At 35.2% G+C, this 17,433-nt stretch overlaps 1 protein-coding gene across 3 annotated transcripts; it reads left to right on the top strand.

The window, feature by feature from the left end:
• The first annotated feature begins 1,247 nt into the window (after positions 1 to 1,247).
• LOC142615715 (AT-rich interactive domain-containing protein 5-like) lies at positions 1,248 to 17,363 on the top strand. Of its 3 annotated transcripts, XM_075788506.1 has the most exons (15): positions 1,339 to 1,797; positions 2,251 to 2,802; positions 2,922 to 3,055; positions 3,153 to 3,192; positions 7,398 to 7,450; positions 7,626 to 7,671; positions 12,058 to 12,147; positions 12,743 to 12,865; positions 12,998 to 13,049; positions 13,145 to 13,217; positions 13,975 to 14,041; positions 14,149 to 14,199; positions 15,455 to 15,547; positions 16,911 to 17,029; positions 17,188 to 17,363. In XM_075788506.1, the coding sequence occupies exons 2-14, from the start codon at positions 2,281 to 2,283 to the stop codon at positions 17,013 to 17,015; spliced, it is 1,449 nt and encodes a 482-aa protein (XP_075644621.1). In that variant the 5' UTR covers positions 1,339 to 1,797; positions 2,251 to 2,280; the 3' UTR covers positions 17,016 to 17,029; positions 17,188 to 17,363. The 3 variants fall into 3 exon arrangements, with proteins under 3 accessions (XP_075644602.1, XP_075644621.1, XP_075644611.1); XM_075788487.1 differs by having other exon boundaries at positions 1,248 to 1,797; positions 16,911 to 17,363; XM_075788496.1 differs by having other exon boundaries at positions 1,341 to 1,797; positions 2,264 to 2,802; positions 16,911 to 17,363.
• The last annotated feature ends 70 nt before the right edge of the window (positions 17,364 to 17,433 follow it).

The following is a 17,433-nucleotide window of genomic DNA, read 5'->3' as shown; positions in this document are numbered from 1 at the left end:
AAATTATAAAATAATTTAATTAAGTTACATAACTGTTAAACATGTCATGTGCTAAAAGTATACATGTATAATCTCTCCAATTGCCACATGGTTGGAGGAATATTTTGAAAAACTTCGTCCATATAGACATGGACATACATATAGATTATAAACATGGTTTGGCTTCTATTTGGTTTAGTGAAGCACCAAATGTCTCTAAACACGATATAAACACGATGAGTCTCTAAAATTGGCCACGTGTTAGTCTTGTGGCTTGTCCAATGCTCCAATGCACAAGATCAAAGCCTCGTCGTCATAAATATATAGATAAAACATTTAGTTCATTCCAATCATCTTCTTTTCTCATATTCCTCCATCTAAACACAATGTGTTAAAATCTCGTTGAAAATTTATCTTATAAGACAATTTCAACAAAACCCCAATGAAAACGTGTGGATCCTTTATTCAGGGGCGACGTTAAGTGTTGTTCAGGGGTTCAGATGAACCCCTTAACTTGAAAATAAAAATACTATATAATAAAATATTTTTTTATTAGCTTACTTTGCTTTAAAAAATATTTTTGAACACTCTGACTTAAATTTTGAACGCTCTAATCACAGATAAGTCCAACTCAAAACTAAACAATAAAATAGGCCAACCCAGTCCAAAACTAAAACAACATAGATCAACCCATCCTAAAACCAAATAACAGCACAGATCATATAGATCTCTCTCTCATGAATTTCATCTCACCTCAATTAATTATTTGACTATCTTGGTATCTTCAACTCTAAGAATAAAGAGTGAATATTTGTGAGTTGCGAGTGTCTATATTATTAAAAAATTTTATTATATGTGTGAGTGTGTTTAATATTGATTATGAACAATTTTTTTAATAATTTTTTTGTGTAAATTGTGATGTGTGCGAATGTGTGTATGTATAGTATAAACATGATATAACTTTATATAATTTAATTTTTAGGAAATATAGAAAGTTTGTAATGATTCAAAATATGAAAACTCGTAGAAACAAATTATAAAATTTTATGCATTTGCTTATTTTTTTGTTGGTAACTCGATATAGTCAAGTTTTATTTTAATTAAATTTTGTTTTAACTTATATTTCTTAACGAATCATTTGGATAAAATTCTTTGCCATTGCCTTTATTGTGGATTGGATCTCGCAACGAGAGGATGGTCTTATGGAGCCGCTCTATACCATATTCGATTTGAGTACATATATGACCTCGCACGCAAACACTCCAAATGGATAATAAAGTGAGTGTCATGGCAAAAGGGACATTAATATGGTAATTTCGGTCGATAAATAAATAAAGTACAGGTGTTAATCAGTGCGTCGAGTCAAAGGCAATTTTGAGCTCCAAAAGCAGCAGAAACACGCTCTGACCGCCGTGGGTTTCTGCGGCCTCGATTCGTCTTTCTAAACTCTCTCTCTCCCTTTCTCTCTCTCTCTCTCTCTCTCACAGTCCTCACACCGGCAATTCAAAATCCACCTGTACCGTACATGCCATGAACACCTTACTTTCTATGTATTCTTCTCCTAGATAAGAAAATTCTCTCACAATTACAAAACCCCACTTTTATTACTGTACTCTCTCTCTCTCTCTCTCTCTCTCTCTCTCTCTCTCTTATCTTTCACATTCACACTCCCTATACCTGCATTTTTCTCTTAACTGCCAAAACCCTAAGACGACGCCGTTTGAACTGGAAGGTCCGCTTGCTTCTTCGTCTTCCTCTTTCTCGAGAAAATAAAAAAAGTTTTCCCCTGATGTGCCCTTAGAATCACTCCCTGCACAGGCAAGCTTTCATTTTCACCCTCGTTTTGCTTTAGAATTTTTATAACCGTTTTTGTTTTTTTTCTTATCGCCTTTTTAAAACTCATTCGAAGCTCTGTTTGGCTATGGAGAAAAAAGAAGAAGAGGGAAACTAAGTCAAAGCACTCAAAATTTGGCTTTTGTTTCCCCCTTTTTTTTTTTTTTTGGTTAAAAGCATTCATCTTTTTCACCTTATTGTATCAGAAACCAAACGGGGAACTAGGGTTTCGATTTTCGGTGGCTTTTTATCAAAAAAAGCGGAACTGTAAAAATACTTTATTTTTTTTAAAATTTTTTTATTTTTTTAAAATTTGGTGGATCAATGAATGTCGTTTTCTTGCTTTATGTGTTTTTTTTTTTATTTTGCCAACAACGTTACAGTAATGTATTTTATTATAGTTAAATTATAATGTAATATATAATATATATATTTCAGTTTCGTACTGTAGAAACCGTAAAAGGGGAAATGGAGGATAACGAAAAGTTGGATCAAAATATGGCCAAAGATTCTGATATCGACCTTGTGGATGCGAATGTTGAAGTTCAACTTCAACAGCGAGAGCCACAGCAAGATGATTCTACTGTCTCTATGGAAAATCAAAACCCTAGAGAAAATGGGAACTCGGATAAAGTTGTTGGGGCAAATGAGGTGGTGGAGGAGGAGAATAAGAGTGTTGAATTGGGTAGTAGTGATGATCAGGTTATGGTTGATGCTGCTCCTGATGATGAAGTTATGGCTGAGGATGAGAAAATTGACGGTGATGATGTTAAGGGGCCGGTGCAAAATAAAAGCAATGATGTTAAGGAGCCTGTAGAGAATAAAAGCAATGGCGCTGCTGATGTTAAGGAACCAGTAGAGAATAAAAGCAGCAATGGCACTGATGCCCGCATTGAAATTCATCTGGAAGCGCCTGCTGCACCTGTTTCCGCTGTGGAATTCTCAACCCCAGTAGCACAGAATAAGAATTTATGGTTGAGTGATGTAGAGGTACTCCTCCCAAGTGAAATCCCGATGCCCAATTTATTTGATTGTTAAATTAACGGTTTGGAGCAGTGGTAAATTTTGAGTCTTTGAGCATATTACTTATTTTTGTGCTTGATTTGCAGATGTCTGAGGCCGATGAATGGGGGACGCCACAGGATCAAGCTGCATTCATGAAGGAGCTGGAGCGTTTCCATAGGGAGAATGCTTTGGAATTTAAAGCCCCTAAATTTTATGGAGAGCCGCTAAATTGCCTTAAGTAAGTTTCCGGTGATGATTGTTTTGAATCTGGGATTTTTGTGTTTGGCGTTACTTTTATTACATTCTTGCTGTATGCATGCTTTTTATGGTTGTAGGTTATGGAGAGCTGTTATTAGATTGGGTGGCTACGAGCTGGTATGCATTCATCTTCCTATGTTATTAATTATTTATATATTTCAGGCTCTTGTACAGCTGCTGTTTGTTGTTTTGAGCTTCAGCAGGCAATGGCAAGTAAAATTGCAGTGCTTTTCTAAATAGACGTATTCTGGTTATTTTCAGAAAAACCACTTAATAATTATATCAATTTAAACAGATTAATGCAAGTGATGCCTATATTTAATGATACATAAGCTTAATAATGAAACAGATTGATTTAATGCAAATGAGGCATATATTTAATAATACATAAGAAAATGCATTTGCTATGCACAAATCACTATCAATCTAGGATGTGGAGTAATGATTCATGAAATGTTGTTGTTACTACTTAATCTGGAGTGCAGTGTGATAGGCATAGATTCAACTGGTTACATATTTGATATATGGCCTGCCAAGTGCAAAAGAAAAAGGCAGCGTTTTGGGCCTTTTGAGTTTATTTTGGTGGGTCCCACCAAAAAAAATTCCCCTCTATTTCTATAGTAGTTTCAATAAATAAGCAATTAGCATCCAAATGCATATTTGAAAAATTAATTGCTTCTAACTCTATGCGTTAGGTAAGTGATAAATGTTAAATCTTAGTGGAAAAAATTGACCAAGCATATGCAGTCAATGTGATGACTCTTTAGAGGATTAAAAAAAATTGTGTAATTGGCTTGTTAAGAGATATAAATAGAAGCCAAGGAAAAAAGAGAGTAATTACTCTTCCCTTTTGTCAAAAACTTCAGATTTTATTTCTTCCATTGGGAACCAGATATTGATAGGATTGAATGGATGTTGAATTAATACAAATTTGTTGAAATAATTGGCTTTTTCAGTTCATTTTTTTGGAAAAAAATTAAATTCAATTAAATTTTGTCCATTTGCATTGTGTGGAACTCAATACGAAATGATCCAATTCAGTCATTATTACCATTTTCTTCATATTCCACAAATTTTTAGCAATCATAATAGCTCAAATTTATTCCAATGCTTCAATAGATTGTCATATTATAAAAGCCAGTAGAAGAGACAATCAAAAGCATGTTGCTCTGGCTCGTCCATATCTATTTTTGGTGGAATTTGGTATTCAGATTGAATGGGTGCAATGTTGAATAACTATTTTAGGCTTGTTCTTACTTTCCGTTGTCGAGCAATAAGAGCAAGAAGGGATTTTTGAGTGAAATGTTTAAGGGGGGTTTTTGATGGCAGATGATGAGTCCCTGCAAACTGGGAGGCCAGGGAATATGGTAAGGACTACTATGGATCTATTGCCCACACAGCCTAGCGCCATTGAGTTCTGGTGCAGGTTTGCTGAGTAGGTCTGTTATGCTGCTTGAGTGCTTAGTGGGAGGAATGATTTTATATGAGGATAAAGATAAAAAAGGAGGATAGTGGTAGTTTGGACCTAACTTGGTAACTAGTGCTAATTCAGTTAAATTCTAACTCAATTTGTAGTTTGTGTATTGTATAGAATTATTTATTGAAGATTCAAACAACTGGATTAAATTCTTATTCAAAATATAACTGCTTCATCTTGCGTAGAGAAACAAATACGGAATTGAAATAATTATTAGAGATTATCAAATCAAAAGCAGAAAGCAGAATGTCTACATTTGCTTGATCAGTACCCTTACATTCTGAGGTGTTAGTTTTTCCTTTTTTACTTTTGATGGTAACTGGTAATGCTTCCAATGTAGATCAAGCAACTGGTGTCACCTGTTTTGGAATATCACCATGTTTTTTGAGAATTCAAACTGATCATATGAATGTGATCATATTGGTGAGAATATCTTGGTTTAAGACATCAGGGGCTGTGAGATATTAATGAGGTGGCTTAAGTTTAGTGCAGTATGTATTATTAGTTCTTATAATCTTAAACCGGAGATTGTATGCACAAGATATTAGATTGTTCGTGCCATCAAAATTAGAAGGATGGTTAAGTGGTGATCCATTAATATATATTTTATCTATCAAATTCAGTATAGATCTTTCCTAGTAGACCCCCTTTTGCTCACTGTAATTATAACTCTCAAAATTTATGATTCAGAATTTAGGGCTTCAATACCAATCTCTTTGGGGATTACCTCATTTTTTTATGCAAATATTGGATAGCACAAATCTGGTGTTGATTTTTCTTTGATTGTCTTCCATTTTAAATCCTATGTTATCTTTTGTTTTCCCTTAGAACCTTCATAGCTCGAGGAATAGACAATTATATTCATAAGAAGTTAACTGAGAGAAGATTCTGTTTGTAATTGAGTATTTTATAGCCATTTCAATTTATGTGAGGTGTTATTGAAGGAGACTGACATCTTACCTAGAACTGAACATCCCAAACTGTATTGATTCAGATGTTTGTAAAAGATATTGTTAAAGGAATTTCATTGATTGCAATTCTGGAAAAGTTGCACCAGTGACTTGATTTGTGATGAAGTCATTTGCATAACAGACTTTTTTTTTTGTTTTTAGTAAATGTTGGATACTTGAAGGAACATAGTTTATTTGCAATCTACATCTTGAAAAGCATTTAAAAGCTATTACTGTATTAATAGTAATTTTGTTTTTTATTGATAAGTTACAGATGCACCTTGTGGGTCATGAACTCACAACCTCACCTACCTTGCTCTTGCAAGGGAAGAAGATGCCTTTTGAGCATAATTACTATAGTAATTTAATAATTAATGAAGGTTGCATATGATGAGGCTACAGAGCTATTAACCTACATTTACATCTAAAAGACATTTTGGGTTACATATGGAGGTGCATATATATATGTCCAATGGTTTGTGCTAGACTGCTCAACAGATTGACTGATTTGTGATTAGAAAATCCAAGCTTTTTTCTAATTTAAATGAGGCAAAATTGGGAATGATTTCCTTGGCTTTTGAATGATTTGGACACATTAGTTTTGTCCTTTTTAAATTGTAGCTCCCCCTTGTAGTAACAAAAGCTTGCTCTTGCAATATATGCTGGTCTCACTTGTGTGAAACAAGTATGCATTTTTTTTTTCTCTATCTCTTTCCATTTGCAAATATTTAAAAATATATAATTTATATTTGCCTTTTCCTTTTGCTAAGTATATTTCATTAGCATTGATGATTATGGAATTGAGTCTTATTTTTCGTTTTGTAGAATTTTGAGCTCAAGTTGAAATCCTATTAAGTAAAATTTTTGGGGTGTTTGGCAAATCACAAAACTGGTTCAATTTTGATATAAGCTGTGAAGCAAAATAAAACAATTTCAATCGAAGTATGTGTGTGTGTGTGTTTGGCAAATCACAAAACTGGTTCAACTAAAACTATTGTGTGCGTGCCTTTTAAATATGCATGTGAAAACACCAAAATTTAAAAACTAAATTTTTAGAGGGAATGTGCATTCGAAAAAACTAAATTTAAAACTAGTTTTTTATGGGAATACATCTGGTCTAATTTTGAATTAATTTTTTGAATCTAAAGTGTTTCCAAACTGAAAACTATTTTAAATTGGTTATATTTTTTTCTTGGTTAGGTTCTATGACATGCCAAACATCCTCTTATGAGATTTTATTGGGTTTTACAAAAATGAGTAATTTTTTTAGTTTGGTCATGTTTAGAGAAGAGCTATTAATGTAGCGGTGAGAAAGAGTAAGTTGATTCAAGTTGAGTAAACAAAAAAAGGTAGAGGAAGACAGAAAATCACTTTTGTAGAAGTAGTAAAAAGGACATTTCAATTAAGAAAATAACAGAGAGTATGACTTCGAATAGAATAGAATGGTAGAAAAAGAATATATGTGGTTGACCCTGACTTAATTGTTGAGGATCCATAGCCAACTCCAAAATTTTTGAGACTAAGGGCTTGATTGCTGTTGCTATTAGGTAAATTCCTGTCAGTGTACATGCTTATGGGTATCTCTAGTATACATGAACGTTTTGTTTTGTTTTGTTTTATATTTTTATGTAATTTGTACAATGTTTCATATTGTTGACAAATGATGCATCCCAGTCCTCACCTACGTTCCTTTATTTTAGTTACTGTGGAATGTTCAAAAGTTGGCTGAACCCTGGTTTGAGTTCCAATATTATAAATTTGATGAATGAAATTTGAAGCTTTGATGCAACTCTCGTGCTGGACTAATTGTTTTGTGATTAAATGTTTAATACTAGAATAATAAGTTATGCTATCATAATTTAACTAAGCTGCTTTCACTTTGTGGGTATCTGCAGGTGACTGCATCCAAGTTGTGGCGGCAAGTAGGAGAGTCTTTCCATCCCCCCAAGTAAGGAATGGCTTGGACAATTTTATTCTAATAAATCATTTACAAATCGTATGGCTTTCATATATGGAAGTTTAACTGTTCTGCTGTAGCTGTTCTTTATATGTTTGGGTTTGTTAGCTTTACAAAAGGTAATATTTTCCCATATTCTTTCCATGAACTTATCCCTCTCTTTCAGGACCTGTACAACAGTCTCTTGGACATTCCGCATTTTTTATGAGAAGGTAATGTCTGTCAAGTTAAATCATTATCAATTATGCATCTTTCTTTTGGCAATGCATGACTTGGTGGATAGACCTTCATCACAATGATGACTGCATTTTTGAATTTTTTTAGGCAAGAGGAAATTTAATATAGGAGTTTGTAATGGTTTAGGTATTTATGTTGGAAATTCTCATTAATGATTTTAGTTTTATTTCTCTCTCTCTCTCAAACACTGTTTGAAAATGGTGTAGATGTTTGAATAAAGTTGATATTTAATTGAGTATGGGAATCTTCTATAAAGCATGCTGAGCACTAGAAAGCACGGACATGGCAATTTTCTTGTCGTGCCTGTGTCGTACATGTATGGGGCACGACGTACGCCTGGCACATGGTTGCACGTGTGTCCTTCCTTTTTAATTTTTTTTTAATTTAATATAATCGGACATGGTTGGGACATGGCAAAGAGAGGGGGAAAAGGTGGATGGGGTGGTTTTTGAGGAGGAATCTGAGGTAACTAATCAGGTAGTCCAGTTTTATAAAAATTTGTATGAGGTAACTAATCAAGTAGTCCAGTTTTATAAAAATTTGTACAAGGAGTCTGAAGGGTGGAGGCCTTTTGTGGAGGGTTTGGAGTTTGATTGTATTGGGGATATGGAGAGGGTTTGGCTTGAACGGAAGTTTGAAAGAGAGGAGATAATTTAAGTCATAGGTGACTTGTAGGGGGACAAAGCTCCAGGTCTGGATGGGTTTACTATGGCGTTTTATCATCATTGTTGGAGAGTAGTGGAGAAAGACGTCTTAGCAGTCTTTGAAGAGTTTTTTCAATATTGTAAGTTTGAAAAATCCCTTAATGCTACCTTCATTGCTTTAATTCCTGAAAAGAATGATGCCTTTAATATTAGAGAGTTCTAGCCTATTAGCTTGGTGGGGAGTGTGTATAAAATCTTGGCTAAGGTTTTGGCAAATCGTTTGAGAGTGGCTTTAGATCAGTTGATTTCTGAGACTCAGAATAGCTTTGTGGGTGGGAGACAAATCCTTGACTCGGTTCTTATTGCGAATGAGTGTGTGGATAGCCGAGGGAAGAGTAGGGTTCCTGGAGTCATTTGCAAACTTGATATTGAGAAGGCCTATGATCATGTGAATTGGGAGGCTTTGCTGGATTTGTTGAATAGAATGGGTTTTGGAGTGAAGTGGTGTAAGTGGATCCGTACTTGTATATCCATAGTTCATCCATAATTCAGTTCTCTGTTTTGATTAATAGGTCTCTAGCTGATTTTTTTGGTAGATCAAGGGGTTTAAGACAAGGGGACCCGCTATCTCCTATGCTGTTTTTGATTTTGATGGAGGTGTTCAGTAGGATGTTGAGAAGAGTGGAGGGAGCTGGCTTGATCCATGGTTTTAAAGTTGAGGGTAGGAGGGGTGGTGGGGAAAGTGTTTCACATCTATTGTTTGTAGACGATACTATCCTATTTTGTGATGCAGATGTGGAGCAAATTCTTCATATTCGGTTGTTGTTACTTAGTTTTCAAGCGGTAACAGGTTTGAAGGTCAATGTGCACAAGAGTGAAATGGTTCCAATAGGGGAGGTTGATGATATGCATGCCTTGGCTGAAATTTTGGGCTGGGTTGTAGAGTTGGAACTTTGCCTATGTTTTATTATGGCATGCCGTTGGGGACTTCACATAACTCCCCTTCAATTTGGAATCCCATTTTGGAAAAAATTGAGCGAAAATTAGCCAGGTGGAAGAAGTTGTATTTGTCTAAAGGGGGTTGATTGATGTTACTCAATAGTACGTTATCTAGTCTTCCTACCTATTTTCTATCTCTATTCACCATTACTTCTTATGTGGCTAATAAAATTGAAAAGTTGCTAAGGGATTTTCTATGGGGTGATAGCAAGACTCATTTGGTAGGATGGGATAAAGTTTGTGCGCCTATAGCTAACGGTGGCTTGGGGATAAGAAAACTTACTACTTTCAATAAAGCCTTATTGGGGAAATGGTTGTGGCGGTTTGGGAAGGAAGAGGATTGGTTATGGAGGAGGGTGGTAGTTTCAAAATATGGGGAGGAATGGGGGGGATGGACCTCAAAGCTAGGTAGGGGAGTTCATGGGTGTGGTTTGTGGAGAGGTATTCGTATGGGATGAGAGGATTTTAGAAAAAATTGTCAGTTTGTTGTTGGGTTGAGGAATAGAGTGAGATTTTGGCAGGATGAGTGGTATGAGGATCAACCTTTCCAATTGGCTTTCCCAAGGGCTGTATGGTATTGCCATTGATAAGGAGGCATCTGTAGAAGCTTCTTTATCAAGGCAGGAGGCGGAGGATAGAAGAATTTGGGATGTTCGTTTTAGTCGAGAGCTTAATGATTGGGAGATGGATGAAGGGCTGCATTTTCTTCGTATATTGGGAGCTAATACTCCTCTTCTGGATGTTGGAGATTGGATGAGATGGAAGTTGAAACCTAATGGAGAGTTTGACATTCGGTCGTATTATAACAAATTGCAGGATTCTCCCTCAATTGTCTTTCCTTGGAAAGGTATATGGAGTAAAGGCACCTAGATGGGTTTCTTTTTTTATTTGGTGTGTAGCTTGGAATAAGATCCTAACATGTGATAACTTGAGATTGATGTGATTGGATTTTGTAGACTGGTGCATTATGTGTCGACATTGTTGAGAGACAGTAGACCATTTACTTCTTCATTGTGAGATGACTCATCGGTTGTGGAGCTTTGCCTTAATAACTTTTGGTTTGTCTTGGGTTATACCTAAATTGATCCCAGATTTGCTTTTTGGCTGGTGGAATTGGTTTAGGAAGCATTCGTCTTAGATTTGGAACTTAGTTCTATTGTGCATCTTATGGTGTATTTGGATGGAATGGAATCGGCGGACTTTTGAGGATTTGGATAGTTCTGGTGATCAGATGCTTGCTTCTTTTAGTGGGACTCTTTTTGATTGGTCTCGGGCATGGGGACTCACGACTAGTGATTCTCTCCATTTTTTTCTTAGTTCTCTTTCTCTTTTGTAATTAATATGTTGACTGGTTTTCTTTTATGTTTTCTCTATTTTTTTCTTCTTGTATTTTCTGGGTCTGCTCTATGTTTTTCATGCATAGAGTAGCCATTCGTTTATATAACATTCTTACTTATCAAAAAAGAAAAGAAAAAGAGAGGGGGAAAAAGGAGTAAAAATCCTAACCTGAAATGCTGGGTTTTGAGAGCATCCTTTACACCCAAAATCAGTTTCCTCTCTCTTGATCTCTCTCCTTCTCTCAGGCCGATCTCCTCCACCTCTCTATCTGTCTCTCCCTCTCCCTCTCAGTCTCCTTCTCCCTCTCTATCTCTCTTTCTCCCTCATTCTCCCTCACAGATATTGGGTTAGGCTAGGGATTTTGGTGGTGGGGTTTCTATTTCGTGTTTTTCATATGAGAGGTAGGGACGACATTGTTTGGTTATTTTAAATTCTGTTTTTTTTTTTTAAATTTTTAAATTTATATATTTTTTATAATTAAGAAATAAATAATAATAAGTGGTGAAACTAGAGGGTAGGTTTTGCATTTTAGCCTATTTCTTTTTACTTTCTTTGTTTTGTGTTCCTTTCACGTGATAACATTTAATAGGGTATAAAATTAATTAATCAATATACGTATCCCCGCCATACCCGTGCCTTACTTTCTCCTAAAATTGCTGTGTTGCCATACCATACCTGTGCCCATATCCGTGCAGGTGCTTCCTAGGCTAAGCATCTAAAGGAAGCCTCGAAGTCCATAAGTTAGCTAGTGTGATCAACCTTGGCTTCTTTTAGTGGTTGTTTGTGTCTTAAAGCTTGATATTTATATTAGGCTCTTAAGTTTTCATGTGAAGTTTGTGTGAGCCATGTGACCAATAATAAGTTACACCACTTTAATTAGTTTTGAATAATCTAGGACAGATTTCAAATCATTAGGTTAAATCTGAATTAGTGGTTGTCATTTCGTCTTTGCTAGGGCAACATTATGTTATATTATTTAAAGATTTGCTGAAGTTTAAATAGTAGCATTTTGTCAATGAATGAATGAAATTGCACCTAATGTTTGCGATTTTTTCTCTCCCTTTCTTTCAGGGGTTGAATGTGGGTGTTCTTGCTAATTAGTATGAACTAACTCTCATATTTACCTTCTTAAATTCATTTATTCTCTAAATCATATAGGGATTGCATCAAGCTTGAATGGATTAAAATTTATGTTGTCACAGGGAATTTGGACAGCAATGAAAATGAAACCATTATCATTACAGTCTATTTCTTAGCTTTATATTTTACAAAGTGTGTCTCAGTCATCATATCAAGTTGCTATCTTTGAAACAATTTGCATGATTTGATCCTGTCTTCTTCTTTTTTTTTTTTTTCCCTCATTATTTTCATTTTGTGCAGGCACTTTTGGAATATGAAAAGAATAAGAGGCAAACTGGTGAGCTTCAACTCGCTGGATCCCTCCCTCTGTCTGCAAGAGTTGAAAAGGAGGTAGAATTTAGTTTCTCTGTATTTTAATTCTTTAGAATTTTTTTTGGTTCCCCACTCTTTAGAGGCAAGTCACACAACTAATGTCCCCCCCCAAAAAAAAGAAAGAAAGAAAAGAAAAACCCCTTTAATGTTGAAAAAGAGGATTTATCTCTTTTAGAGCCCATCAGCACTGCTACATGTTATGTTTACTTTGCTAGGTGGTACATGTGGCACTGGCATGTGCCAGTGTACGGATTGAATGCATGTAGCTCTAGTTCATCCCTGTTTATTAGGAAGTCAATAAGCATAAAATGATGATTGCTTACACCAACATAGAATGCATGGTTTTGAGAAAATTATAAAAGTCCTTGACAAACTTATAGTCCTTAACAAGAAGAGTGAAGGTATTCTACTAGCTAACTTATATAGTGGGGATCTGACCTAGAACCTATTTAACTAGATTTTTTTAGTAAAAAAAAAAAAAGTCAACTAGTTGACTACTTATATTCCTGATTCTTTGTCCCATGCATGTATACGTGTTGATTTTCCCACTGGCAAATTTTTATTTAACCATTTCCTCTTTCTTCATAAATTTAACTCTCTTGAGTTTCTTCAGGGAGGTGGCTACCAACCTCCTGGATCAGGTAGGGCACGACGGGATGCTGCAGCTCGTGCAATGCAAGGTTGGCACTCACAGCGTCTTCTTGGATATGGTGAGGTTGCTGAGCCTATTATTAAGGTCTGTTAAAAACTTTAAAGCCTAGCTTGTTATTATTGTTAAATTTTTTATTTTTTGTACTTGTAGCAAATTTCTGCATTATCCAAAGCAGTACAGTGGTGGTTTCTTATTTATTTTTATTTCTCTGGACAGGACAAGAACTTAAATTCTACACTAAAGCGTGAAAAGAATCTCAAAAGTATCGGTATGCTCCATAGTCCCTACTAAAACAGATCTTTCTTGTCAATCTTTATTTTATGCTAAACTGTATTCTCCATTTGTATTGTTCTTTTGAGCCAGGTTCACTCAAACACAAGACACCGACTGGATTGGAGCATGCTGAGAAAGCTGCAATTGTTGAAGTAGATAAGCAGTTAAGCCTCCCAATTTTTTCCTCTTCTTTCTTCTTTAAAAAGTTGGTTTCCCCTCTTTCTAGATTGTATGTAATTTGGACATTTTATTTGAGGGTGTTGACAGGTGTTTACTGGGTCATTTGGTAATATGATTTCTTTGTAGCAATTGATTTTTCTTCTTATGGTGTCTTGAATCATCTTATGTACTTCCATTACAAAAAAATCATGTATAAGCACTCATTGCATATCTTTTTTGTTGTTACACATGAAGTTTTTTTTTTTTTGAAGGGATGTTACACATGAAGTTAGATGTACCTTACTGGTGAAAAAAATTCCTCTATGGAATGTGAATGTGAATGCTAAGCACTGAATTGATTTGATGCATAAAATCAGTCAAGGATATTTCTTTGTGTGTATTCTAAGGCCTCAAAAAATAAATTAGAATACAAGGAAAAGTAACTTTTGCTTGTTGGGCTCTAAATCTTTAAGAATCATCTCAGAGCTCTTTTACCTCATATAAAGGCCATAATGTGTTAAATTCATTAAGGTCACTGCCATCCTTGTGTCGTGAGAGGGGGTGGGGGGTCAATATGCAACTATGTATACTACTCAAGGCTCAAGCGAATATTTAACAACCCCCCTCCTCCCTTCCCACCAACAAATAAAAAAAATCCCAGCTGTCCTATTTTTCAAAACAAAGCATGCACAATAATGTTTCATAGTAATCTCCTTTGGTGTAACCTAATTAAATCAAGGCTAATGGTTTTCATTTGGTAGATTGATCACGACAGTTGTTGACGTTGGACCCCCAGCTGATTGGGTGAAGATTAATGTGCGGGAAACTGTAAGTGTGTTTGCTTTATTTTTCTAATATTAGTGCTACAAAAAATGATAAAATTGCTGGGTATATTTTGTTGGGATCCTGACTACTTCCATGGTATCTCTGCTCAGAAAGATTGCTTTGAGGTATATGCACTAGTCCCTGGGCTACTACGTGAGGAGGTAAGCATTCTTTAGTGATATCCTCTGTCTTATCCTTCTATTTGGTGCTTTATTTATTTATTTATTTATAATAGACTTAATTATAATGACAACCGGCCTGTTGTTGCCACTGGTATTCACATAGTTAATTTTATATAAGGCAGATACAGATTTTGAAGTTGTTTGGATATTTTGGATGACCCCATTACAATCACACATCAGTAAATAAGACCATTGATATCTACATTGTGATCCATTGTGTTTAGTACTAATCTTATCAGTATATATTTAAATAAAAAATCATACAAGAGTATTTGTTTTTTTTTGGGTGGGGTTTGGGGGGGATGGATTTTAAGAAGTTTTCCATTTATTCCCCTGTTTTAGAATTTTGTGGGAAGTAATGGACTTACTATGAGAGAATGCCCATTCCATTCCCTTATATGTTTGTTGCCTAAAATTGGGTGGAATGATCTGTTCCCCTCATTAATTGAGGAGAAATCATATATTCCCCCCCCCCCCCCCCCTCATTTCTTTCGAACACAAATAAAATATAATGGGCATAATGGTAAAAGTATATATTTATTTGATTTCCTTTCTTTCTTTTCTTAACTTCCAAACATACCAGAAAAGAGAAAACAAATCCCCATTCATTTCCATTCCATTTGTTTATGAACTTTCACACATAGTATAAAAATCGGTGGTCACCATCGCTTATCACATGTGACCGGATTTGCATGCACACTTTGTTGATATGAAGATATCATTATTAATGGTGTTACTTACTGCCTTTATTTTCAGTCTATGCATCTTCATTTCTAAAGAAAGAAACATGTTAGATTGGTTGATCTTATATATTTATGGTGATGGGATCACTATATGCTTTTCTTTATGAAAATATGTTAGATTCAGTTGAATTGTATTACTTATAATACAGTAACTCTCTTTTTTTTTTTTTTTTTGTGTGTGTGTGTGTGTGTGTGTTAGTCTTGGAAATTTCCATATGCTATTTGTGAATATATCATTATGTTTAGTGTGTGTTGAAGTATGAGGTATGAATTCCTGCATTCTAAAAATACCAAGGTTTTTGCATTGTCAAATTTGTGAGAAACAATAATCATGCTTTAAATTCTAATCTGTTGGTTCATCATTTTCCATACTCCAAATCTATTTTGTTTCTTTCTATTTCAGAATCCTATATCCCTTATTTGTATCATGTTATCACATGTACTACTCAGTCTCTTGTACTTATGGCCAGTCTTGTTTTTGGTGCATGCAGGTTCGAGTTCAATCAGATCCAGCAGGACGTTTGGTTATAACTGGTCAACCGGAGCAGCTTGATAATCCTTGGGGCATTACGCCCTTTAAAAAGGTATTTCTTTGACATTGACTGAAGAAACTCCACTTTTTGTTCTATCTGCTGTTGCTGACACTGGATGTAGAAAATGTGAAATATTTGATAGAATCCGTTTTGGGAACGTAGAATGCAAGAGGAATTTATGTGGCTAGACATGGAGCATTGGAACGATTGATTTATTAGACATTATTTTAATTTCTACAATTTAATTTTTATTTGCATTTATGTAATTGGTCGAAGAATTATTTGCTTTCCTACTTGGTTTAGGACTTAATTTCCTTTCCTTGCTTGGTTTGAAAGTTGGTATGTAGTGGGGGAATCCTATTTGAAGATCAATATTGTTTTTATTTTTTATAATTTAATAGTTGGGGGAAGGGGGGATTTGAACCCTAGATGTCTATATTGGAAACACCAAGAAGTGCTATGCCAGTTGAGATTCAGACTCTTGGCATTAAAAGCTTATATTATTATGCTTGATTTGATGAATAAAATTGTGTTGGAATTCCTAATGTCTTGGTGTTGAATCCAAGCAACCTAGGTGTTGGATCATACACGTGGTCCTCCTAACCAATACAAGTAAACAATTGTGTATTCAGTGACTATGTGGACTTTGAAATTATAAGCTGATCAAGAATAGCTTCATTTTACTGGTTGGGAGAACCACATGAACGTCCTCCTGTTTTACTTAATAACTTATCAGGTGTTTGACTCCTAGGTTTTTATCCCTTTTCTTTTATTTGGTGTTGACTCCCTGGTGTCATCTTTTTACTTATTGTTTTTTCCTGTTTCTTTCAAAGTTTTGTGCTGTATCACCTGCTATCCTCTCCATTCTTGTATATTCTTTTTTTTTTTTTAAATTTTTTTTTAAATTTTTTATTTTTTTTATAGCTATTACTCCTTTGCATTCTTGTGTGCATTTTTCTTCTTTGGTGTTTTGTTTTTCTTTGGTTCTCAAGACTTGGAGAGGAAATCCACGTTGTGAAAGGGGATCTTCTCCTAAACCACCTCCAAATTACAGCCATCATGCCAGTTTGTCTAGTTTCCCTCTCTCTCTCTACACCTCAATTTTTGTAGAGCTGATCCTGTCTCCCAATTCCCACCTTGCTTCTCTCTAACTCCTTTCTCCCCCCACCCCACCCTCCCCTCCCCTATATATTTATATTTGTTTTTAAATTATAAACATGTAAAACTCACTCACCAATATGTGGGAAGGGTTATGCATTAATCAATTAAAACTTACTTTGAGTTTATTTCCAAGCAATTCTGAATTTTATTCAGTGTGCATGAGTATTTGATCTAGGTATGTTTAGGACCGATTAATTTATTTCCTTCAGTATTTATATTATTTTAAAACACTTTATTGTGGTGTGGTTTTCAGGTGGTTAGCTTACCTGGGAGAATTGATCCACTTCAGACATCTGCTGTTGTTAGCCTGCATGGCCGACTCTTTGTACGTGTCCCTTTTGAGCAGGGATCAGTTTGAACCACTCCTTAAAGGTCGGTTAATCAATTTTCAGGGAAGGAATTTAATTTTAGGATATCGAGGCATGGAGGTTTAGTTTGGAACTAATTTTGGCCGTGTTAGATCTGTTCAAAATACCAAATTATATTAATTCAAGCATTGGCTAATTTAGTTCTCTATGTGCATTTCTCAGATCAGTTTTAGACGCCCCCATGAACTGATGAAATTGAAGTATGTTTTATAGTTTCATTTGTGATTTCCCTGCTGTAGCATTTCATTCGAATGGCCGTGACTATGTTAAAAGATTAAATAGATCAGTGTAAAAAGAAGGCACTAGTTCTTGGAAACATGGAATTTGAGTTGGTTTCTTACACCGTGATGGCCTCCATGCTGATGAAATTTTGCAGAGATTGCCCAATCTCATTTTGTGTGTGTGTGT

The sequence above is a fragment of the Castanea sativa genome, chromosome 1 (genome assembly GCF_040712315.1).
Source record: "Castanea sativa cultivar Marrone di Chiusa Pesio chromosome 1, ASM4071231v1".
Lineage (NCBI taxonomy): Eukaryota > Viridiplantae > Streptophyta > Magnoliopsida > Fagales > Fagaceae > Castanea > Castanea sativa.
The sequence above is the reverse complement of the archived record's forward strand: the minus strand, read 5'-3'. Positions and strand labels throughout refer to the sequence as shown.